At 37.1% G+C, this 25,867-nt stretch overlaps 1 protein-coding gene and 1 long non-coding RNA gene across 2 annotated transcripts; one reads left to right on the forward strand and one right to left on the reverse strand.

Annotated features, from left to right (window-relative positions):
* Positions 1–222: 222 nt before the first annotated feature.
* Positions 223–1,145, forward strand: LOC121798713. The gene has a single exon (XM_042197851.1). It carries the CDS (start codon positions 327–329, stop codon positions 1,026–1,028), a length of 702 nt encoding a protein of 233 aa, XP_042053785.1. The 5' UTR covers positions 223–326; the 3' UTR covers positions 1,029–1,145.
* Positions 1,146–4,429: 3,284 nt separating this feature from the next.
* On the reverse strand, positions 4,430–6,159 carry LOC121799288. The gene is made up of 2 exons (XR_006050236.1): positions 4,830–6,159; positions 4,430–4,719 (listed from the first exon to the last, which is right to left on the reverse strand). It is a non-coding gene; the product is annotated as an uncharacterized LOC121799288 (long non-coding RNA).
* Between the last annotated feature and the right edge of the window lie 19,708 nt (positions 6,160–25,867).

Raw genomic sequence — 25,867 nt, forward strand, 5'->3', positions numbered from 1 at the left:
TTAAAATTGATATATTTCCCTTTTTGGATTGTCTTACTAAAAGTGACATATTGTATAAAATGGAAATAACCTCAACTTTACTAAATTATCTCTAATCCTAATTCACAAAATAATACTATATAAATGAAAACCAAATACTAGAATAGGAGGTGTATCATATCATTTCCAAATATGTGAATTAGGTAATCCACGAGGTGCATGCTAGCTTTCTTTAATATGTGGCAAGTGACAAACAAATCCACTAACAATTAGTGGAAATCCTACTCCAAATCCAATCAAAATCCAATACAAAAATGGGACAAGTCCATGACAAAGAAGCTAGGTAGATGAAGATGGGAAGCAAAAGCAATAGCAACAACAACAATACGATAGTGTATGTAGAGAGCATAATAGTCCCAATGAGCCTCTTCCTCACAATAGGCTACCACGCCTACCTATGGCAAAAGCTCAAAACCAAACCCTCCCAAACCACAATCGGCATGAACATGCTCAAGCGCCGCTCATGGCTCCGCCAGCTCAACCAGGGCGACGACAAGAAGGGCATGCTCGCCGTCCAGAGCCTCCGGAACAGCCTGATGTTCGCCATCCTCACCGCCACGGTCACCGTGATCATCACGCTCTGCCTCGCCGCCCTCACCAACAACGCCTTCAACGCCGCGGGCCTCCTCGCCTCGTCGAGCCTCTTCGGGTCGCAGTCGCCGAGGATCATGGTGCTCAAGTACGCGTCGTCGTCGCTGTTCCTGCTGGCGAGCTTCCTCTGCAGCTCGATGGCGGTCGGGTTCTTGGTGGACGCGAACTTCTTGATCAACGCAATCGGGGAGTTCGCGCCCGGGGGAGGAGGGTACACGGAGGCGGTGGTGGAGAGGGGGTTTGCGATGGCGGTGGTCGGGAATAGGGTGTTTTGTATGGCTTTGCCGCTTTTGCTGTGGCTGTTCGGGCCGCTGCCGGTGGCGGTCTCCTCCGCCGCTCTTGTTTGGGGGCTCTATGAACTTGATTTTGTTGCTTCTCTCTCCACAATTGTTGTTTGATTAAATGGCATACTCCCTCATCCGTCGTTAATTGGTACACTTTGATCCGGCGCGAGTTTTAAGAAATGTGATGTAAAGTGTGTTAATAAAATTAGTAGAATATGAGTTTTACTTTTATTACACTCTATTAGTTTTATAGTATAAGTGAGAATGCATTAATGAAATTTGAAGTTCATTACTAAAAATAGTTAAAATTAAATGTGATAAATATTAGCACACAGACTAAAGGAAATTAGTGACAATTAATAGTGGATGGATTGATGGACAGTAGAAGGTACATCTTTCTGTTTTTACTATTACTCTTTTCTGTTTGTAGAAAATGGCATCTTTGTTAAATTTGAATGACTATATTTTTTAGAACGTACGAATAAAAATGGAACTCATGCTAGGAATATATTATCTCGATGATCTGATAAATATTTATCCATAACAATGATATGAGACAGACATGACTGGTTTCTACAAGTAATATATGGATTATTGTGAGGTGTTAGTTAGGAAGGTAATTCCTTCATTTAATGTATGCGAAATTATTAACTAGCGTTGAATCTATCTGAACTCATTGCTTCAACCGTTAACACAAAAAAAAATTATTATTATTATTAGTATAATAACAATAATAATTGTTAGTATGTCTTGAATCTGTACTGTTTACCGCTTAGTCAAACATGGGTCTTGTTGTTCTCTGTGTGCCTATTTATATAGTCTTGTTGTCTTCTGTGTGCCTATTTATATAAAAGTATGACTCATAACTCTGTTATTTGAAAAAAATTTATTCTTCGTTTCATGTCTGTGGATGTAGCCAACACAACGTTGGTGAACCACGTAAATTATGTGTCTCCTTACATTTCTGTTTGTCTCGATTACACAATTGCTCTATTATGTCACAACAATAATTCACCTATTCTTACACTCCATTAGTTGATTAATTTCTTTTCGGTACACAATTTAATAAAATGTTATTTATTGAGTGAAGTGGAAAGAATATATTATGTGAGGTATAGCTAGAGAGTAAAGTAAGAAAAAAATAAAATAAGAAAGAGTAAATGTGTTGTTTTAAAAAAAATGAAAATTAATTGTTTATAATGGGACAATCATAAAAGGGAAATCAATCACTTGCAATGGGATGGAGAGAGTACTAACTTTGTTTATTAATAAATTTTTTAGTATATTTTATTTTTAGACACTCATCACTTAATGTCTCATTTCACTTTTAATACTTTGGTAAATAGACTTTTTACTTCACTAATTTAAGTCATTTATTTTTATTATAAATTTAATACTTCATCTATCCGATTAGTATTGAGTTGCATTTTTATTGGATAATCCTATTATCTGAGTCATTTTTCTTTTTGACAATATCCAACAAATTAAATCTCTCTTACTTTATTATGTATCTTTATTCTCTATCTTACTTTCTTTCTTATGCTTTATTTTCTTTTCTATTTTATTTTCTCAATACTTACGTATTTTATTCTCACTTCATTTTATGCATTAAATATTTTTCCTTAATTTTCATGTCAAATATAAGATTCACATTACATTAATTTTTTCACTCATTCTCTTTTATAAAACTCTTGTTGGTTTAAAGTACTCCATCCGTTCTAATTAAGTTGAGTCAAAATTTTTGGGCACGAAGATTAAGATTTTTTTTTGAAAAGTAAGAGAGAGAAATAAAGTAGGAAAGATAAAGAGAGAGTAAAGTAAGTGACGGAATAAAGTAAGAGTGATTATGTGTTTTGATTTTTGTCAAAAAAGGAAATGACTCAATTTAGTTAGGACATCCCAAAAGGGAATACGACTCAACTTAGTTGGGACGGAGGGAGTAGAACATTTAATACCGAAGATGGAATAGCATACCATATCACTCGCGACTTAATAGTAGTACTCCCTCCTCCTTGCAACATGAGTCAACTTTGACTTGGTGTGAGTTTTAAGAAATTTAAAGTAAAAGTAGGTTGATTAGTGAAATATGGATTTCACTTTTATATCTATTGGTTTACAATGAAATGTAAGTGGTGAGTTAGGAAAATGTGCGACCTACTTATCATTTATAATAAAAGTGAAAGTGAACTTTTATGTTGGACGGACCGAAATAACAAAAGTAAACTCTTGTTGTGAGACGAAGGAAATAGTTTTTTTTAACTATGAAAATTACCAGACTGCGCATTTTACAATGATATGTAAAATAGCCCAAAAACATATCGAGAAATAGATTGTAAGGTCATCTCCAATCATATAAACTAAACTCAAACCTATTTTTGAGTATATGTCACATGAAAAAGTAATTTTATCTCAAGCATTTACGATAAAATTATATTTAACACTATTTTTAATATATGTATCTCACAAATTTTTTGTAGTAGACTCATATTTAGTGTTGTTACTTAAAAAAACTCAAAAAAGAGTTTAAATTTATAATTTGATTTGAAAAGTTTTTTTCGCCAAAAACAAAATTTAATGCCTACTTGGAGTTCACCTTAGATCAATCTTTATCAATACAAATGTGTTAGCATAAAAGATAATCTTGCTTTTTCGATTTTGATAAAAAGGGATTAGCATAACATGGTTGTCAAAAGACGTAAACAAAGTCGAATAGAATAGCACTAGAATAAAGCTACGACCCATCAATCATGTGCTTAATATATGCATACACAACATGTCACGACAATCATCCACAAATTTCCGTTACAATCCCACTTATCTTTCTTTCACATTAAATAAAATCACCACTTTGTTTTCATAAACATATTTTATATGTGTTGATTTAAATGGAAAAGCTCCATACAAAAGTCGTTAATTTGTTTCATTTATAGATGAAATTAAGGGGCTTCGCCACTCAGTTACCGGGCCTCCTCTTTTAAATTTTCTAGAAAAAATGCCACTTTGCTGTGTGGGATGATGTATATGGCACTTTTCACATTTACGAAGAAGTCACAAATAAATGTGATTGCAGGGTCTTATTGACAATCCTTCTTAAAGTGATAACGTATCACTAATTTGGTGCTGCCACGTGGTACATTATCATGTAATATTATGGGTGTATCCTGCAATATTCATTAGCAGGGGTTTAGATGGATTTCTATAGATTGCATGATAGTAATAGGTGAATTGCAGTATAGGTTATTGAGTATTGCATTAAAGGCATAGAATGTTTAATTTGCATTGTATATATTGTAATGCCCGCTCCTTTATTACCCTTTTTTTTATATTTAATGTCGAACTAGACAAATCTCGCTCTCTTGTTTTGTTGAAATAAATGAAACTCGTTACCCCTTTTGTTGATACTTAGTGTTGTTAGTTCGCGAAACAAAATTTTAAGTGAGAATCGAACTAACTAAAACAATCTAATGTATGTTTATGAAATATAATGAACGTTGAGCAAGAATATGAAGACGTCCTTAACGAACTAAAGTGTTCGCATACATCTCGAATAATACATTAACCTACATGATCATCTTACGTGTGGGTTATGAATGGAACAAAAAGAATATTAGATACTATTACAAAATACTCATGAATGGGCCAACAAGCTTAAGAAATTAAAATCTTATATTGCTTGCAATTTGGGCATCTTTTACCCAAGCCCAAATCACACCCCTCCATGACCCGGGTCCGATCAGCCCGTCATGCCCAGGGCAGCGAGCCCATGTCTCGGACAGCAAGGTGGCAGCCAAGTCACATTTCCCTCCTGCAAGATAGAAACAAGCTTTAATGACTAAGGAACAAGGGAAATTAAAGAAGCTCTTATTAGAGGAAAAGAGAGAACCCCTTTTTAGCTATGGAGGACCAAGGACTTACCCAAGAAGGCAAGTGAATGCAATGCCTGCAACATCCACTCCTCAAAACACCAAGTTTTCTTAAGTTAAAGTGCTGCAAGGTGGATCAAATAAAGGGATATGCTGCAAAATGAAGACAAACTGCAGTATCAGCCATTTATTTCTCCTTAGTACACTACACTCTGCCTATAAGAACCCCCTCCATACCACCTTCAAATCCCCTCCCACATACTTCGAATTTTCCAGCAGCATAGCAACTTTCAGAGTGTAGTGTTTTGAGTGAGTGAGTAAAATTTTCCAGCGGGGAGTCAAAAGCAGTAGCTACTTTCAAGAGGTAACAACTCTTTCCTCCACATGATAGAAACATGGAAGTATGAACACATAAGAATAAGTAGGCACATCAATCATATCAGAATTTCAAGAACATAAGTAGTTTTCACAAAGAAATACTCTAAGGAACAATATGCTAAGTTTTCACAAGTTAGTAAGTTTCATGGCTTCAATTTATACAAAATCTTTCAATAGCAACACTCAGCCAATAAGTTCACAGTTGCACTGTTCTCAAGGGTAAATTCCGCGAATGTACGTCATGGGAGATGATACCCGCCATTTGTACCCGGAAAAAAAACATTTCCAGTGATGGGAAAGACGCGAGAGGCTCACGCGTCTTTTATAAACACGCATGACACTCTTGCGTCTTTTATAAACACGCGTGACACTCTCGCGTCTTTTATAAACACGCGTGACGCTCTCGCGTCTTTGTTTAAACACGTGTGACGTTCTCGCGTCTTTGTTTAAACACGTGTGACGCTCTCGCGTCTTTGCCTTGGATACATGTTCCAGTCCAGGCGGCAGAAACTTCACTTCCACCTCGCTCACTCTCAGCGACGCCCAACGTCTCTAGCCGGCGAAAATCGAAGTGAATCCGATATTTTGATGATCTAATTCCTATTTTAAGTGGTGTTATTTTTGACCATTAATTTCAATTATCATTGCTATATGTTTGTTAGGTATAGATTTAGGGTTCATGGTTTGACATTGTGTGACAAGAAAAACATTGAATTTAGGCCATTGATGTAGTTATATGTATGCATTGTAAACTAAATATATAATCGAAGCATAGAACTTGGTATTGAATTTTCGTATTTAATTTTGTGCAATATTTATTTAAGTATGTTGAATTTAGAGTATATGATGTTTTGTCGTACTTATTTTGCAGGTTTGATGGTGTTTGTGAGTTTATATTGGGATGGGAAAATTATTCAGCTCCCAGGTTTGGGTGTTGCTTATGATCCCCCTCGTGCAAAATCATTTATTATATTGAATGAAAAGATATCTTATTATCAGCTAGTTTCAATGATATGTGAAAAAATTGGAATTGATTTGGATGCACATACGATTGATTTAACATGGAGGCATCCTGTGGTTTTTAGTGGAATGGTGAATTATATAGCTACACCAGTGGATGATAATTTGTTGGAGTATATGTTTGCTGAAAATCCACGTCAAATTGAACTTTTTATTGAATATACTCCGGTTACTACTGCGTTGCAATTTGAACCACCTATCACTCATCATGATGTTGGAACGTCTAGGAGAGATGATTATCATAGTTTTGATGTCGGGATATCTAGGAGGGATGATGAATATCATAGCTTTGAATTCAACACATTTGGGAGGGAGGTTGATGAACAACTAGATGTACCAAATGTGACATGTGATGGTTATGATGGTTCAGATGGTTCTGATAATTGTGATGGTTCAGATGGTTCTGATTGTGATGGTTCCGATGGTTCTCAACCAAGTGATCTTGATTATAGTGCAGAATCATGTGAAGATTCTACAGACGACGATGCACTTGATATGATGGTTGAGAATTATGTACAACCATCTGTTCGTGGGGAGCAACCTGTTCCCGACTACGTGCCTGAAGGGTTACCATTTTTTCGATCATTACCATGTGAAGGCAGCCGAGGTTACTTTTCAGAAGACTATGGAGTGGGTGAAGAAGATATGTGGTATTGGAATGAGGATAATCCGAGACATATAGATGTGGGAACGAAATTTGATAGCAAATTGCAGTTGAAAACTGCTGTAACATTATGGCATGCGGGAACAGGTCGGATGTATGAGGTTATGGATAGTAAATCAAGAAGATGGCATGCAGTTTGAAGGGACCCATTTGGTCCGAAAAGAAAAGGCAAGGAAATTGGGCAACGATACCCATGTAATTGGGAGGTTAAAGCAACGTTTAAGAAACGCGATGGTAGTTGGTCTATCAATTCATGGGTTGATCGTCATTGTTGTATGGGAGATCACGATCTAAGTGAACATGTTAACCTTACATCATCCATAATTGTTCCCTATATTCGAAGTCAAATTGAAAACGATGCTGAATTCAAGCCTTCTGCGGTACGTACATATATCAAAGATAAATTTCACGTGAAAATCAGTTACAAGAAAGCATGGTATGCTAGCAGAAAAGCTATTGCGCTTATATATGGTGGGTGGGAGGGATCATTCAGGCAACTCCCCAGCTACCTGACTGAGTTGCAAAGTCAAAATCCTGGGACAATCGTTGAGTGGTTGCATTACCCTATATTGAGTCAATGTAATACAAAGGTGTTCCGCTACGTATTTTGGGCATTTGGGGCCAGCAATAGAGGCGTTCCAACTAGCAAAGCCGGTCTTATCAGTTGATGGGACTCAACTAAAATCATGAACCCTAAATCTATAACCAACTAAAATCGAAATTAAGGGTAAAAAGTTACCTAACAACACTTAAAAAGAAGAATGGGAGCAGCTAGATGTCGGATTCACTTCGATTTCGTCGGCTAGATGACGAATTCGGTGTCGTCTCGTCGCTGGGCGTGCAGAGAGGGAGCTGCTGGGAGTGAAGGAAGAGGGGAGAATCGTCGATTTTTCATTCATTCAAACACGCATGAGCTTGATGCGTGTTTAATTAAAACACGCATGAGAGTAACGCGTGTCTTGTATACACGCAGAGACTATCGCGTGTTTGGTTAAAACACGCAAGAGGCTCACACGTCTTTCCCATCACTGGAAACGTTTTTTTTTCGGGTACAAATGGCGGATATCATCTCCCATGACGTACATTCGTGGAATTGTGCCCTGTTCTCAAGCACTAATTTGATGAACCACTTTTAGCCCAAGAAGGATCCAAAATTTTTCCCAACAACAAATAGAGACCCTCCATAGTTACTGCCCCGAGAGGCCTAATTGAAAATAAACTAAGATAGAAGACTTAGCTTCAGGGGTTTTGTCGGAGATGGCGGCGCTGACTGCGAGACAGCGGCGACCCGACGGTGGAGCATCAGGTGCGGTTGAGAGTCGAGACCGTAGGCGATTCCCGACGCGCAGCGGCGGTCGTGAGATGAGCAGGCGACGACCCGCCCTGTGAAGAGCCTGACTGCCTCGGCGGCGGCTAGTCGCGAAGCAGAGGCGGTGACGAAGGAAAGGCGCCGGCACTGGAAGCAGGAAACTCGCGTGCCTCGCAGCTGTCCTCGGAGATGCCGAAAAGAAATGGAAGAAGGAAGAAGAAGCGAACTCCAGCGGCGCAGAGGAGGCGCCGACTGGAGCAGTGACCTTCGACGGCGAGAAGGGGAGCCGAGAATAAGAGAGAGGAGGGTCTAGGGATTTTTATGTTCAATTTGGGAAAAATTGGAAGTGGGAGAGGGAGACCGATGGGGGGATGAAGAAAGTAGTAGTTGGGCCTTTTCCTTTTAATTTGCTTTTGGGCCTCTTTAAATGAAAGTGTGGGCTAAAGAATTTATTAGAACTTTGGGCTGTTTGTTACTTTTTTTTTAGTTGGGCTGAGGGAAATAAATAGGAAGAAGAAGAGGGGCTAGTAATAAAGATTTAATCAGAAATGGACTAATTTATTTTCAAGTTTGGCCGACTGTGCCTAGTTAAATCATGGGCTCTCCTAAGTTGTACGATCGAATAATTGATGATAAGTAATGATTCGCTAATTATTTTCTGTGATGATGAATATAAACCTCGGATTTAGTTTAATGCTTTAATAATTTTTTTTTAATCAGAAACGCCCTTTGTGGGCGGGGGGTTTAAGCAGACCCCCAATCCGTAAATAAAATCAAAATGTAATGTTCCAAAAATATGATCTTAGCCCAAAAGTGACTAAGATCTAAACAAGAACATGAAGGTGCAAAATAGGGGTCCCACAAGTCGGGATCCTCCATTCTATCAAGTGGAAAAAAGATGACTAAATACACTAAAGGGAGAAACGAAAACGGACCAAAACCAACCACCAGAAGAGCTAGATCAACCCACATCTCTACGTCGGAAGCGGAAGTTAGGATATCCAAGCTGGTCTATCCTAACTAGCGCCTTCAGGTACCGAGGCGCAGAGATTGGATCAAAATATGTAAGGGCAGGGGTCTAGACCCCCTTACCTGCCAGGAAATCAGCGGCTCTGTTTCCTTCTTTGTAGATGTGTGAGAATCGAACATGCCACTGAGCTGTCATTAATAATTTTGCATAGAAGGTAATGCTCTCTTTGTTAAACAAATAGTTTTGTAAGCCCCCACATAAATTAAATCTCTCGATTTAATTAATGAACAAAGACTTTTCTATGAAATAAGAAGAATAAAATGATCATGCACTTAGGAAGCATTCACGCTAAGTTTATTTGGCTTCTTAAAGCCTAATTTAAGTATACTTTATTTTTCTAAGGGACGTCTTCGCACGTCGAGTAAGACCAAGTCAATAAACTTTCAGTTAAGGAATTACGCTTTTGAGGTAGGTTTTCTTTTTAAATATGACTTTTAGCACGATTATGTGAAAATTGTTATACATGTTTTGTCATGCCATGTTTTGTTTTATGAATATCTATCTGTTTGGTTATGTCAATTATGTTTAATCAAATTCGGGTCCCAGTAGGCCGCAAACCCTACTTGGACTAGTGTACACATATGGGGATCGTGAGCTAGCTTTCGAGTTGGCCGGTCCAGTGACTGTCGTGGAATGTGGCTACATTCCCAGTTCACATACGTTTCAGATATGGTATCTATGTTATGTGATTGCGCAATCAATTTTACGAATGAAAGTAATTTTAGTGACTCAGGCCTTTTAAGTTAAAACCCCGTGTGCACTCAACTGTGACTGACAAAACTTTTATGAAAATTATGTTTTAGGCTACGTGCCCACTGAGTATATCAAGTACTCAGCCTTGCATGTCTTTTCTAACGTGCAGGTTGAACGTGATTGAGGGGCGACGGTGTTGAGCAATGGTAATAATAAGTGGCATTAGGATACCCTAAGAAGTGTGTCTTCATGCATGCTCCTTTGTCTTAGACTCTTCCGCTGCACTAGTAGTTTTGTACTAGGATTTCCCAGACCAGTTATCGTACTCTGAATTTGATTGGCCATGTACCACTTTCGTACATTGAAAACATATGTTTGAGCTTGATCCACTATCTATGCTTCTCTCCATCTTCACGTTTTATTTAGTCACACTTAAGCCACGCTCACTATCACTAGTAAGATGTGGTCGTCGCATATATAGACTGATTTCTTTTGTATATAGTTTATTTTGCATTATACTCTATCTGTCCCACAATAACAGTCATGTTTTGTCATTTCGGTTCGTCCCATAGTAAGAGTCTTATTTCACTTTTACCATAAATGGTAAGTAGGCCTCACATCCCACAAACTTATTTCACTTACTTTTTATTATAAAACTAATACATAAAAGTGGAACCCCTATTCCACTAGCTTATTCAACACACTTTTATTTACATTTCTTGTGACAAAATCAAATAGGGTTCGTATTGCGGGACGGGGTGGGGGTGGACGATAATGCAATACTCAGCAATCTACACTGCAATCCACCTATTACTATCATGCTGTAGAAATTCATCTAAAACGCCTACTAATGAATATTGCAGGATACGCCCCTAATATTGCAGGATAACGTACCGTGTGGCAGCACAAGTTTGGTGGTACGTTGTCACTTTAAAATTGGTGTCACCATAACGCACCCTTGTGGTTGCATTATTATGTCCTTTATTATATACTCTCTTACATATGCGTGACATTTCTGTTGTCGATGTAATGGCCTTCACACGTTTGACCCAATGCCGAAGCAATTCGATTTGGGGTTATTAATTCATATATATTAATTGATTATAATGACTTACTTACGAGGCATCAGATATCAATCAAAATGACATCATATTGTAGAAAATGAACTGACGTTCATTCTGTTTAGTGCCTATGATACACATTTTACACAAACAAACATACCCACACTATCCAATCAATTAGTGTTGAGTCATATACCTTTTTAGGTCATCTTAATAATTGAGTTATTTTATAGTCGACATTATCCAACAAACTTAATATCTTTTACTTTATTCTCTCATCTACTTTACTTTATAGCTTATTCTATTTTCTATTTTATTTTCTTAATTAGCTATTTATTCTATTCTCACTTTATTTAATTTACTTAATACGTTTTCATAATTTTCATACTGAAAATAAGATTCATATTACACTAACAATTTTCACTCATCCTTCTTTATATTATATAAAAGTTAAAATTCACGTTGACTCAAAGTGAAACATTAATCCCAGAGTGAGGGAGTAGCAATATCATATGTGCCTTAATAGTGGTAGTATTTTTTGACGATGAAAATTAATGGGTTTTGTATTTTAGAGTGATATGCAATAGCTCGAAAACATATAGAAAAATCTATTGTAATATACTTCCTCCGTCCCATTAAATATGTAACATTTGCTTTTCGGAACAGAATTTTATATAGTATTGTTTGTGAGTTAATGAAGAGAGAGTAAAATAAGAGAGAAGAAAAAGTAGAGAGAGTATTGTTTTCATTTTTATAAACATTTCATTTTTAATGAGACAAACCAAAAAGGAAAATGTTTCATTTCTAATGGGACAGAGGGAGTATAAGTCAGTCTTGTTCAATGCTCCACCTGTCTCACAAGAATATGCATTATTTCCTTTTTAATCTATCTCAGAATAATATGTCCTTCTAAATTTGAAAACAATTTTCTCTCTATTGAGGTGAGACCAATTCTCCATTAATAATACTTTACTAATTACTTTTTCTTTCTATTTCTCTCTTACTTAATTTATCAATTGAGTATTAAAATTAGTGCCAAATTAAAAGTGCATATTCTTTTGAAATAGTATAAATTTGTTGATTAGAAGATAATCTTGAAAACAAAATGCTTTACATGGTTGTTCAAGACATAAACATAGTTGAAAAGAATAGCAATAGAATAAAAGCTACGAACCATCAATCATGATTCATGTGCTGATGTGCATATCTCTTAAGTGACGAGTCACATAAACAATAGTCAACATCAAATTTCCTGTAAATCTACTCGTTCAAATCAAATCAAATCAAATCAAATCAAATCAAATCATTGTGCATACTATGTACATAAACAATTTATATATGTCGATTTAAATGAAAAAGCTGCATAGAAAAGTAGCTGGCCTTCGCCAACCATTTCAGGAAAAACAATCACTTTGCTCAATGTTTTAAAAAACTTGACGAGAAATCAACAAAAGTTATTGGTTCATAGTTCATAGTTCAGCTGATCTGACCAATTAAATTACTAGTCAAACCATTTAATGTTACAAATATATATTAACAAAATTTATTAAATTTAGTAAATAATGAAAAATAATTAAGAATATGTAATAAAAACATTAAACCTTTTATACATAATTAAATAAAAATCTATATTAATACCACATAGTTAGTGTAAATAAATTAAATATATGCTTTAAAAACATTAATATTTAGTAAATATTAAACTACAACTAATAATGTATCAAAAAATATTAATCATATGTATAATGAATTTATATATATAATAAAAATAAAATATATAAATTCATCATTTGTTTTTCAAATGTTGTCGTGCCATAAATTATTTATTTTTATGAAGCCTATCCATTTGTCGATGCTAAATGAATGAATGAATTGAATTCAGACTCCAATAGGACCAAGATCTTACTCTAGTTAGTATACACAAAGGAATGGACCGTGTGTCATTGTAAGGGTTGTTCGGTCGACATGATCATGGAAGGTGGCCACCTTCCTGACACGCAATGAACTACTCTCTCAGTCCCTTTGTAGCTGAGTCGTATTCTTTTTTTGGGTTGTCACGTTGTAGCTGAGTCGTTACCTTTTTTGGCAAAAAGTAACAACTTTTCTTCTCTCTTACTTTATTCTCTCTTCATCTCTCTACCTTTTTTTTCTTTTCTACTTTATTAGTCATTTACTTAACTCACTTAACACAACTTTTCTTAAATCCTGTGCCGAAAAGAAACGCCTCTACTATTGAGGGACGGAGGGAGTATCAGATATGGCGGATTACTATAATAAACTTAGTCTGATTAGACGAACTTTATGAAAATAAACTTATTATTGAGCCTTTAATAAAAAAAACCCCATGTGTTACTGTGTGTAATTTTCAGAAATGTGTCCACTCGTACTGATACGCTCGGATTTTGCACGGTTTTAAGGCCATCTTTTGGTCCGTTTTTAATGTCAAAGTTGCATTACATGTCTATTATTTGTATATTTTATCTATTTTGGTATTTTGACATGTTTTGTGAGAAATGTGCATATTTGAGCCTAAAAAGGGAGTCTAAACGCGAAGTTGGAAATTTGGAGCTGTTCTGCATTTCCAGCGGTCCGCTGCAACACACCTGGCAACAGCTGGCGCCCAATGACCGCTAAGCCAGTAGCAGCCTACTCTGGAAAAGTTGTGCATGAAGAAAGGACACGCACCGAGACCGTTGGGAAATGCGTGGCGACCGCTACAGCGAGTCCAGAGAGTTACGGGATGGGGGCCAGCGACCGCTGAAACAAGTGCAGCGGCTCGCCAACCATGAGACAGAAGCCTCGGACCAACCCACAACGACCGCTGGGAAAAAGCAGCGAGCAGAATTTTCCCTACTTTCTCTCCAAGATCTAGCTTAAAAGTTAGAGTGATTCATTATGCAAGAGGTTGAAGAAGGATTCAAGATCATCAAGACTACAAGGATTCTACATTTGGGTTTTATTTGCTTTAGTCTTATGTTTTTATTGTCTTCCCTTCAATCTATGTTTTTAGTTTATTCTATCATGTGTAACTAAACTCATAGGATTCTAAGGATGTGTTAGTAACAACTTTTTGTTATACAATTCTTTTTTTCTATTTAACATTTGTTTTGTTCTTACTTTGTTTCTTCCTTAAGTTAATGGATAACGCTTCACGTTTGAGTGACACATTCTGTGATGATTTAATATAACTTGATACATAATCGTGAGAGGAGGTTGGCGAGTTAGATCCACTTAATAGACACTACAATTAGCTTCCTTTAAAACGGCACTGTTAATTGAGAGTGAAGATTTTTTAAGGGTCTTAGGAGCTATTAGGAGTTACGTACTTGGAAGAGGTTGACATTGCTCGTGAATTTCCAGATGTGTTTTCTGACACACTATCGGGTTTGCCGCCAGACAGGCAAGTGGAGTTCACTATAGATCTAGAACCAGAATCTGCTCCGGTATTAAAGGCACCATATCGAATGGCCCCAAATGAACTAGATGAACTGAAGGTACAGCTGCAAGAACTCCTGGACATGGGATTCATGAGACCCAGCGTCTTGCCACGGGGAGCACTTGTACTGTTCGTCAAGAAGAAAGACGGACCATGAGAATGTGTGGATTACCGAGAGCTTAACAAGCTGACCCTCAAGAACAAGTATCTCTTACCTAGGATCGACGATCTGTTTGACCAGCTCAAAGGAGCCAGTGTATTTTCCAAGATGGATCTGAAATCGGGATATCACCAGCTGAAGATCAAACCAGAGGATGTGCCCAAGACGGCCTTCCAAACCATATATGGTCACTATGAGTTTACAATGGTGCCGTTTGGACTAACGAATGCACGAGCGGTGTTCATGGACCTGATGAAGCGCATTTTTCATCCTTACCTCGACAAGTTTGTTTTAGTTTTCATCGACGATGTGCTGATATACTCCAAAAAATAGAAAGGGGCACCAGGATCATTTGAGGACTGCCCTAGAGACGCTATGGGCAAAAAAGCTTTACGCCAAATTCAGCAAATGCGAATTTTGGATTAAGGAAGTGAATTTTCTTGAATATATAGTGATGGTAGAGGCAGTACGAAATTGAAAAGTACCAACTACGCCCAACGAAATTCGAAGTTTCTTAGGACTAGCCGGCTTTTATAGGAGAGTCACTGAAGGATTCTCAAAGATTGAACGACCAATGACTCAGCAACTCAAGAAGGGAATCAAGGTCTCATTGTCTCCTGAGTGCGAAGCAAGTTTTCTGCTGTTAGAAGAGAAATTGACCACCGCACCCGTACTAGCAGTCCCAGAGCCCGGGACGGACTACATTGTCTATACAGATGCCTCCAAGAGCATACTTGGATGTGTGTTGATGCAGAATGGGAAGGTGATCACTTATGCGTCACGGCAACTCGGACCACACGAGCTCAACTATCCAACACACGACCTAGAACTGGTGGCAGTGGTCCACGCCTTGAAAATTTGGACACATCACTTATATTTAGGTGTGAAATTTTCACAGACCACAAGAGTCTCAAATACTTCTTCGAGCAGAAGGAGTTGAACATGCGACATAGGAGATGGCTCGAATTAGTAAAAGACTATGACTGCGGCATAAACTACCACCTGGGCAAGGCTAACGTTGTGGCAGACGCGTTGAGCCGTAAGAGTCAGCACCAATTAGCAGTCCAATTCACCCAAGAAGAAGAATTGCTATGAGAATTCGATAGAATGAGTTTAGGGATGGTGCGAGCATCCGAAACGGTAAAAGGAAAAATTCCCGCTCTAGTAGTTGTTCTTGATCTGAGAGGCAGAATCGTTGACGCCCAGAGACAGGACGAGACTCTAGAAAAGTTGCGCCTGAAAGTTAGAACGAGCGAACAAGGGAATTGCCGGGGGGAACCGGACAATGCACTCACGTTTGAAGGGAGACTGTGTGTACCAAACCAGGAAGAGCTCATAAACGGCGATATAAAGAGCAAAGCACACGATACCCCGTACACCGCCCACCCAGGGAGTACAAAGATGTATCAGGACTTGAAGAAGAAGTTCTGGTGGGACGGATTGAAGAGAGATATATCATCTTTCGTGGAGAGATGTCTTGCCTGCCAGCAAGTGAAGACACTACACCAACGACCTTATGGGAAGTTGCAGCCATTAGAGATTCCTGGGTGGAAATGGGAACATATAGCTATGGATTTTGTCACGGGATTACAAAAATCTCAAAAAGGAAATACTGCAATCTGGGTGATAGTCGATCGTCTCACTAAGAGCGCCCGTTTTGTACTAATACCAATTACGTACGGATCAGAGAAGCTAGCCCAGTTGTACGTGAGGGAGATCATTCGCCTGCATGGCGTACCAACGACGATCACGTCGGACAGAGATGCTAAATTCACGTCCAGATTCTGGAAGAGCCTACAAAAAGAGCTAGGGACTCAGCTAAATTTTAGCACTGCTTTTCATCCACAGACCGATGGACAGACGAAGAGAACAATTCAAACACTAGAGGACATGCTAAGGGCAGTAGTGCTCGACAGAGGGAGCAATTGGGAACAAGTGCTGCCACTGATAGAGTTTGCTTATAACAACAGCTACCAGACGACTATTGATATGGCTCCGTACGAAGCTCTTTACGGTAGGAAGTGTAGATCACCCCTCCATTGGGACGAGGTTGGTGAGAGGAAAATACTGAGCTCGGATGCTACCGAAGAGATGATAGAAGTTGTCAAGAAGATCCGAGAGAGGATCAAGGAAGCCCAGGATAGACAGAAGTCCCATGCAGATACTCGACAGACTGACTTGCAGTTTAATGTGGGAGATAGAGTTTTCTTGAAAGTATCGCCCTCGAAAGGGATAACCAGATTAGGAGTCAAGGGAAAACTCCGACCCCGATACATAGGACTGTACGAGATACTTGAAGTCGTTGGACCAGTAGCTTATCAACTGCCACTACCGCCAAGCTTTGGAAACGTTCACAACGTGTTCCATGTATCCCAGCTTAAGAAATATGTGTTTGATCCGAAGCACGTGATTCATCAGGAAGAGATTATAATAAACCCGGATCTGAGCTATGAGGAAAAGCCAAAAGCGATTTTGGACAGAAAAGTGCAACAGCTAAGAAATAAAGCAATCACCTCGGTGAAAGTGTTGTGGGAACACCACGGGCAGGAAGAAGCTACGTGGGAGAGCATAAGATGAAGGAGCGTTACCCTGAGCTGTTCGAGTAGAACCGCGCAAATTTCGGGACGAAATTTCTTTTAAGGAGGGTGGAATGTGGCGCCCCAGAATTTCGATCCCTTCTTTCGAGATTAATCGAAATTTAATTAGCCTAATTAAGTTCTAGAAGAAGCCGCATAATCTTGGAAACGTCGAACTCTAGTTGAAATCTTAACTTTGGCCTAAAATAAGTACTTGGTTTTGGAAAATAAAGTGAGAGATTTTATTACAAGAGAAAAGGAAGTATTTTACTAAAGAGGGAAATAGAAATACAAGGGGTTTTTGTGGAGCCAAGGCTTGAACTTGCTTACACTTGGTGAAAGGGACAATACACACACTACACTCCAAGACCCTTTATCTTTTACAAGCAAAGAGGGAATGAAGCTGCCACTTTACAAGGTTCACAACTTCACAACAGAAGGGTAAAAGAAGATTTCTAATTATAGTAAATTACAAAAGAAGTGAGCTAGGTAAATCCTCCATTCTTGCTCCCTCGATTTTCAAATTAGTAGGTTATTTGCCTCGACAAAAATCAACAAAAAGGCTATACACAGGAGTAAGTGAAAACAAAAGAAGGCTTTCATAGGGGAGATTTCCTACTGCCTGTATCCCCAAGTTTAGAGATGGGAACAAGTGAAAATAACATCATGAGCTCACCCAAGTAACCAAATGAGGAAGGGGCGTATTTCCCCATCGGAAGCAAACACAAAATGATGGAACCAGTCAAGGATCATATCTCCCCAATCTTACACCAGTAAGGAATATCACATTAAACCAAGCTCACAAGGAAATACAACTTGTAACTCAAAGAAGGAAGTGGAGTTCCCGAGGGCTGCCGCAAGGCGCCAAATGTGATGGCTATATAAGCTGCCCTCACCCCCTCCTCTCTCCCCACCACTTCGACACCACAAACTTCACATAACACCAAAGAGTGCAGCAAGGGAAGGGAGAAGAGCAAGGGGTGGCAGCCACCAAGCCAAGAGAAATCATCCAAGTGAGGTATTTTCATAGCACCTCTTGCATTAGAACAAATAGATAGCCCAAGAACATAGAAGCTCAATAGCATCTCCACAACAATAAGCAAAGACACCAAACAATACAGCAAACTCAAGCAAAAAAAAACTGAACCCCCAAAATAGCTACTGCCTTAGAAAAGAATTCAAAGTTAGATCTTTATAAATAATAAGAACTTAGCTTAAGCACGAGAAGCTGCCCAGCGATGGTCGAGCGGCGACGGAGCTCCGGAAGGTCGACCAGAGCAGCAGCGCGAGGCAACGACGGCTGGTGTCGGCTCCGCCGGGTGAAGGCAGAGAGGGGCGATGTTGTCGCTGCTTTCCGGGGAGGTCGCGGTGAGAGAGCTCGCCGGAGAAAAAGAAGAAGTGACACCGTGGACGAGAGGCGACGCCTCCTTCCAATCGGTAATTTCGCAGGGAAACAGGAACAATGAGAACACCCCGGCGGTCGGCGAATTGTCGGAAAGGAGGAGAGGCGCTGCTTCTCCTCAAATTGAGGGTTTCTGATTTGGGGAAATTGTGATGAAAATAGAGTTGAGGGAGAATTAGAGGAGAGGGCCGAGAGACGGCTGGCGCTGATGGAGCTTCGGCGGAGAGAAGCGGTGAAGGTTTTAAGTTGGGAATTTGGAATGAAAAATGGGGAAGTGACGATGGAGGAATGAGTATTTTTGGGTTGGGCCACTAAAACAATTGAAGGGAGTGGGCCGATCCCCTCTTAAGTAATTAAATAAAGTATGGGCTGATTTCTTTAAACTAAAATTTGGGCCATCCTAAGATGTTAAACAGTTGGGCTAGAAGTGCTTTAAAAGGAAATAGAGCATGGACCAATTTTAATTGGCAGTTTGGCCGAGATTATTTGTTGAGCTTATAAATTATGTTGGGAAGGAATTAATTTAAGGAATAATTCATTCCCGGAGAATTTATTTAGTTTCGTAGATGGAAAGTATTAAAGTTGGAAACGCGAAGGGCCGACCGGCTGCCTTAAGAAAATTCAAAGAAATAAATAGAAGGGATTTCTAAGATCTCTATTAAATAAATGCCCAAGAAATCTTGTGAGGAAAAGAAACTTTCTCCGGATTTAATTAAAGTAAATAATTTAATCCTACAACTTAGTAAAGCCGAGAGGGGATTAGAGATCCTATGAGACGAGACTAAGATATATGTGCTATCCACTATGATGCATGCATTCTTTTCTCAAGAGAATTAATTCAAGTACTAATTAGCGTGTCACGCTATTTAATTTTCAAAGGCAATTTTGCTCGAGGGCAAAGTGAGGCCAACGCGAGAAACTTAATTGAGGAGTAAGCTTATCAGGTGGGCTTTCTTTTAATATCCAGCACATTAGTGTGGATATAAATCAAATACTTGCAAAATTATGAAATGTCATATTTTTCTCAAATGGAGCTATGATTCTTTTTCAAGTTGTTGTCATGCCATAAATATTTGTTTTCATGATGCTTATCTGCGGGCTATATGCCTATTTGTTTTGGTAACCCCAAAGCGTTAGACGAATTCAGGTCTGAGAGTGGGTAGAATCCCAACACAGACTTGTGTACATGATGGAATGATGGGTGTCCGCGGAAGGTGGCCACCTTCCCGGCACGATGGAATGGAATGATGGGTGACCGCGGGAGGTGGGCACTTCCCCGGCGCTTGAATGTTTAGATATGGCAAATCATGAATGATGAAAGAACTTAGTCTGCCCAGACGAACTTTTAAGATCACAAATGAATTTAGTATGCTCGAGCCTTTTAAGAAAAACCCCGTGTGATACTGTAGATGGCTGACAACTATATAATGTGTGTTTTGATTTTCGGCACGTGTCCTCTAAGTACTCATGTACTCAGTCCTGCATGTATTTATAAATGTGCAGGTTGAACGTCAAGAGGAAGGAGTATTGATCAGAGTCGATGTTATTAAATAATCAAGTGGATCTTCCCACGATTCATATCTTCATACGCGAAGTCGTTTAGTAAGGACTTATTCCGTTATGCTTTTGCAAAGTGAGAATTGTAGAATCTCACCATCGAACTCTGATTTAATTGATGAGGTGTTTATTCTATTTTCGAGACCATGCAATTGAATACTTGGCTCCTATTTTATGATATCAATCAACTCGGTCTTTGTGCAAATTCTCAAGTTCAACCTCTTTTCTTTCCCGCTTCTTTAATCCCCCTCATTAGTCGCGGTTTACCTGTTTTCGCTATCCTTAGAAAAATGCGGTCGTGACAGAGGTGTTGGATCAATATCTTGGAAGACCTAATCTACTCCAACAACAAGAGGGTGACCAAGTACTGGGGGCGCATAATGGAAAAGAAAAGCGACCTGAAGCCGGCTGGGGCAATGAAGCACTCTACAGACCAACTCCACAAGCACTGCAACTGGACGAAGAGGGAGATTGCAAAATTTTCCCCTGCCTACTATGACACTCTGAGGATGTGGGGCAGCAGAAGAGTATGGAAGACATCCACGACAAAGCCGTGAAGACATCTCACTCAAGATGTCCATGTGATTTTTAGAGGAGTTGTTAGGTGAAGTAAGTAAGGAGAAAAATGTAGTTGAATATTTTAATGAGGGGAGAGGAGAGGGGGATTTATTTTCGAATGTAGAAAGTGTACATCTTGAGTGAGACAAACTACAAATGAAAGGTGGACATCGTGAGTGGAAGGAAGGAGTAGTTAAAATGGAAAGAAAGTAAAGTAAAATAAAGAATAATGTAGAAGGGAGCTTCATCTGTATTATTTTCTCTCTTACTTCACTTTTTATCCACTTTAACTATTTATTACTCCATCCGTTTTTAAAAAGAGCGAACTACACTAATAGTCTCTGATCTTGTCAAAAATACATCAATGGTCCCTAAAAAAATTTATATCATTTTTTGTACAATAAGACTAAAGTAACCCTATGCACCACTAGTGTGAATATTTAAAGTTTTGGGACATTTTGGACCTTTCTACTCTTTAATTTTTTTCATTTTTTCTTCCATCACCATTTTCTTTTATAAACTCAATTATACTTTCATTTAAATAATATTTGATGCTTTATTATTTCAAAATTTTAAATAAGAACCCAAATGTTTTAATTATGCTTTATTTATTTTTAACTTTAAATATTATTTATTATACAACTTAATCTGTATGTTTGAGTAGAAAAAATATATTTAATAGTAACATTTTTCAATATAAAAGTGAATTATTGAAAATTCTTTGTGGGATTTATTTTTATTGAAAAACTTTTACTTAAATTTTTAAAATTTGAGAAGAAAAAATATTATAGTGAATTATAGTAATTTTTTATTCAAAAAATGTTACTTAAATATTTAAATGTAACTATACTTAAGTGAAAAATAAATATTTTAATTACGTTAATTAAATTATAGTATAGCGAAAAATGTTTTTTAAATATAATAATTAAAATATAAGTGAAGTATATCTAACGTAAATTAAAGGTAACTCTTGCAAGTAACATTTTTTTACTAAAAATATTAAAGCGAACTATAGTAATTTTTTTCATTATAAAGCTTAATCTATACGTTATTCAAGTAATTATTTAAAAAATTTAGTGAATTAATTCAAAAGAAAATATTTTTTGTTGTAAAAAACCCTTTTATGTATGTCCAAAATAATTGCATGATTGAAGAGGTACCAAAACTGTAATTTTCAGATACCGGAAATGCCCTCAATGGAATTTAGGAGATTTTTTTAATTTAGAGGGGTATAAAAGACCGACAGGTACCAAAAATGTAATTTTTAGGGACCAAATAGGCTATAAAACTTTTTTAGGGACCATTGGTGTATTTTTCGATAAGATTAGAGACTATTAGTGTAGTTCACGCTTTTAAAAACAACAACTATTTCCATTTTGAACCGTTCCTTAAAAATAAAAACTTTAGAATATTTCTATTTTAGGACATGGACCCCACAATCCACTAACTCTACTTTCACTACTTTTTCTCTTCTTCTCTCTTACTTTACTCATTTTTCTTTTCCTCTCTCTTATTTTACCAATTTTTCTCACTTACTTTACCAATTATGCATTAAAACACGTGCCGTTTCAAATGTTTCTATTTTTTTAATACGGAGTGAGTATTTTTTCCCCAAACATGTGGCGAAAAAAAGTCAATCACTTGAGCTGGGACGGATAAAGTATAAAAATACTTTTGTTGTAACTTTTTTTATTAAGTATTTCTGAGAATAATCTCACCAGAGAGATCCCACTATTTTAATTAAGTATTTTCGTTGTAACTTTTTTTTATTAGGTATTTTAGGTGTTTTTGTTGTTTTGATATTTTTATTTTATTTAGGAACATAAAAATTTTGAATAGATAAAAATAGTAGTGATTTGGAAAATACAAAATAAAATTCGGCATCAACGATAAAATACTGCGGTGGCTGTTGTGGCACGAAGGTCGGGCCTATGTGGTCTGGTGTTCCGTGTGGTCCACGATCGTCGCTGAAATGACAACTGGCTAGTGGCAGACTACAAGTTCACGGGTGAGTGCAAGCGCATGGTTGCCTAGCAACTATCATTGACCTCATCAGAGGCGGACGCACAAAAAGTTGGTAGTAAGAGCTGCAAGTAGGAATTTGTTCTTTCGGTAATATTTGCTTGGTAAGGGCTTAACACTATTTTCCAAAAATATTAAAAATTTAAAAGTAGAAAAAAAAATGGGTAAGGGCTTAAGCCCTACACTTATACCAAGTGTTTCCGTCTGTGGACCTCACTCTGGAGAGGTTGTTGTAGTCTTTAGATGAATAGCGAAAAGATCGCATATTCCAAAATCCCATATATCCTCTCCAATAAATCCTCAAAGGTTGTTTGGTACTCAATTATGGAACCTATTTGTTGTAGTTTGCCAACAAGCACCTATAAAAACGATGAGTGAGCTACGCTCAGTCCCGACTTGAATACGCTGCACGAATAAATGGGAAAGACAAGGGTTTAGCGAAAAACCCTAGCAGAAAATGAGAGAGCTTTAGTAGAAAGTTCAATATTATTGATTTCTTTCTCGCCAACGTTTGAGAAAAATCCTCCTATTTATAAAGCAAAATTAAAAACCCAGACCCTATACGGTTCGGCCTACCTAAACATCCGAGAAAGAACCACTAAAAAAATCCGAACGGGACGTTTTTAAGCCCGACTAAAAAATAATAAGCATAAAGAAAACAAAATTTCCAAAAAGAATAAAAACAAAAACAACCTCAGCATGACTTGGGTGTCATGTAGTGTCCCCATCTGCTCTAGGCCTTCTTCATGCGAGCCGATCTTCTCACCCCTGGCGACGCCTTGTCCTCTGTCTCCTCTGGCTGCTCACCTACTGTGCTCGCCTCATCGTGTTTCTCATCTTCTCTCTAACGGGTCAAGCAACGATACATTGTATCACATATTTTCCTTTTCTTCGTAAAAATATATTACGCAATGCAAAAGGTATTTGAATGTCTTATACATTCTTCAATTTTGAAGAAATATCTTTACAACTTCTCCATACAAAAAATAAATGATGTACTAGTTATTTTTATATAATCTAAATTTACATTCTTCCCTTGAAATTTATTACTCCCTCCGTTCCTAGTTAATTGACAAGTTCTTTTTCGGCACGGAAATTAAGAATAATATGTTAAGTGAATGGTGAATAAAGTAAGACATAATAAAATAAGAGAGATGGAGAGAGAATAACGTAAGAAAGATGATTACTTTTTGCCAAAAATAGAAATGACTCAATTAACTTGGAACTACCCAAAATAGAAAATAACTCAATTAACATGGAACGGGGGAAATACCTTTTAAAAAGGTATATACAAAAGGGGGGGAAGTACCTTTTAAAAAGGCATATACAAAAGGTAAATGAGAAATATATCTTCTAATGTACTTTTTCTCTTCCCCATATTTTTTATTTAGTTATAAGTGGACTAGTTTATGTTTATCATAGTATATCCATAGACACACTCCCTCCGTCCCACAAGAATATGCACTTTAGATTGGGCACGAGTTTTAATGCATAATTGATAAAGTAATAGAGAAGTAGAAAGAAAAAGTAATTAAAGAGTCATCTATTAAGGAATCTGAGCACACAAAAGTAAGGGGAGGGCATGGACCAACCAGTACGAGAGAGAAGAACAGAATTTCGATAGCGAAGTGAAGTGTTCAGACCTGGAAAAAAATATTGTTGTCAATCAATTAGCGACAAATCATCATAAGTACGAGAGAGAATAACATTAAGAAAACTTGATGGATGCGGCTTACCTTCTGCGGCCTTGAATGTTACATGGCAGAAATCTAACACCGTTTCCATTGCTATTTTATTCCATGTTTTGAAAATCTCCTCAAAGAGGGTTAATTTAATATTATAATAGATAAATAAATTAAAAATTTTATATTAATCATACAAAATATTATATTTCTAAAATATTCTTTAAAATTGAATATTATAGTTATTTATGTTATAAAAATAATTAATGAAATGTTACATTATGTATCAAACATGAAGAAATACTAGGCAATAGTTGTACTTAGGACCAACCTACCAGGCTAGCCTATCGGGTTTCAGGTCCGGCCCTATCGGGTTGCGGGCTAATCAGGTTGTAATTTGGGTTGGAAATTTTCAACTCTTACCATCTAAATTTAGCGGGTTATTTGGGCCAGTCCACGGATTGCAGGTTGCACATACATCCTTAGTTTTATTAACCATTTGCCGATATAATTTTTTTATATTCTAGTAATTATTCGCAAATTTTTTCGGATTGATACAGTTAATATGCCACATTACTTTTTACAATTATTATAGATTAAAACTTAAAAAAATATCTAATAGTAGTAATAATAAGAAGAAGGATTTTTTGAAAAAAAATACTAATAATGAAATTATTTAATTTAATTTTTGGATTACAACTAGAATATGTTTTTATTACTTAAATAAGGTGAATATGTTATATATATAAAACAAAATTTTAATATAAAATGAATGAAGTATGTAAACTTCTGAAAAATTAATAAAAAGGTAAATTGTCAATTAAATCACAACTTTCGGTTGACTTCTTTCACAACCTACAAAGTTAACTAGTTAAATCATAACTTATCATACTTGGTAATTGTCTCATAACTTAAAATTTCATGTGATTATGTGGTGATGTGGAAGCCGGTGTTTTCTATTGTGGACATAACATCGTTTATTTAAGAGAATTAGGGCTAAATTGTGTGAGCATGAAGAGATTCGACGAGAATAAGGGCAAAATTGTTGAGAATGAAGAGCGGCGTCATTTTTTTAAATCTGTAATATACCTCATTGATGGAATGAGAAATATAACATCATAATATCATGTCATTAAATAATGTCACATAAAAGCCATGTCACTAAATAATGCCATGTAATTGTCGAAAATTTTAAGTTATAAGGACAATTGTGAAAGTGTGATAAGGTATGATTTATTTAGCTAACATTGTAACTTGTGTAATTGACCAGAAGTCAACCAAAAGTTGTGATTTAATTGACAATATTCCTTAATAAAAATGAAAAAATTATATAGACTTTCTAAAATTAACAAATATGTAAAATTACCCAATTATGTGTATACTAATTCATCAATCATATGAAAGAATAAAACAAATTCCTTGTGAAGAGAAAGTAAAACAAAAGACAAATAAGGATTTGAATTTCATTCAAGGTCTGTTCAGAATTGGACTTGAATTTGAAGGAATTAGATTATAATTTCATTCAAAATACTTTGTTAGGTA

Source organism: Salvia splendens, chromosome 4 (genome assembly GCF_004379255.2).
Source record: "Salvia splendens isolate huo1 chromosome 4, SspV2, whole genome shotgun sequence".
NCBI classification, from domain to species: domain Eukaryota; kingdom Viridiplantae; phylum Streptophyta; class Magnoliopsida; order Lamiales; family Lamiaceae; genus Salvia; species Salvia splendens.

Coding starts and splice junctions, on each gene's coding strand:
- LOC121798713 (XM_042197851.1), top strand. CDS start 327: ATGAAGATGGGAAGCAAAAGCAATAGCAACAACAACAATACGATAGTG.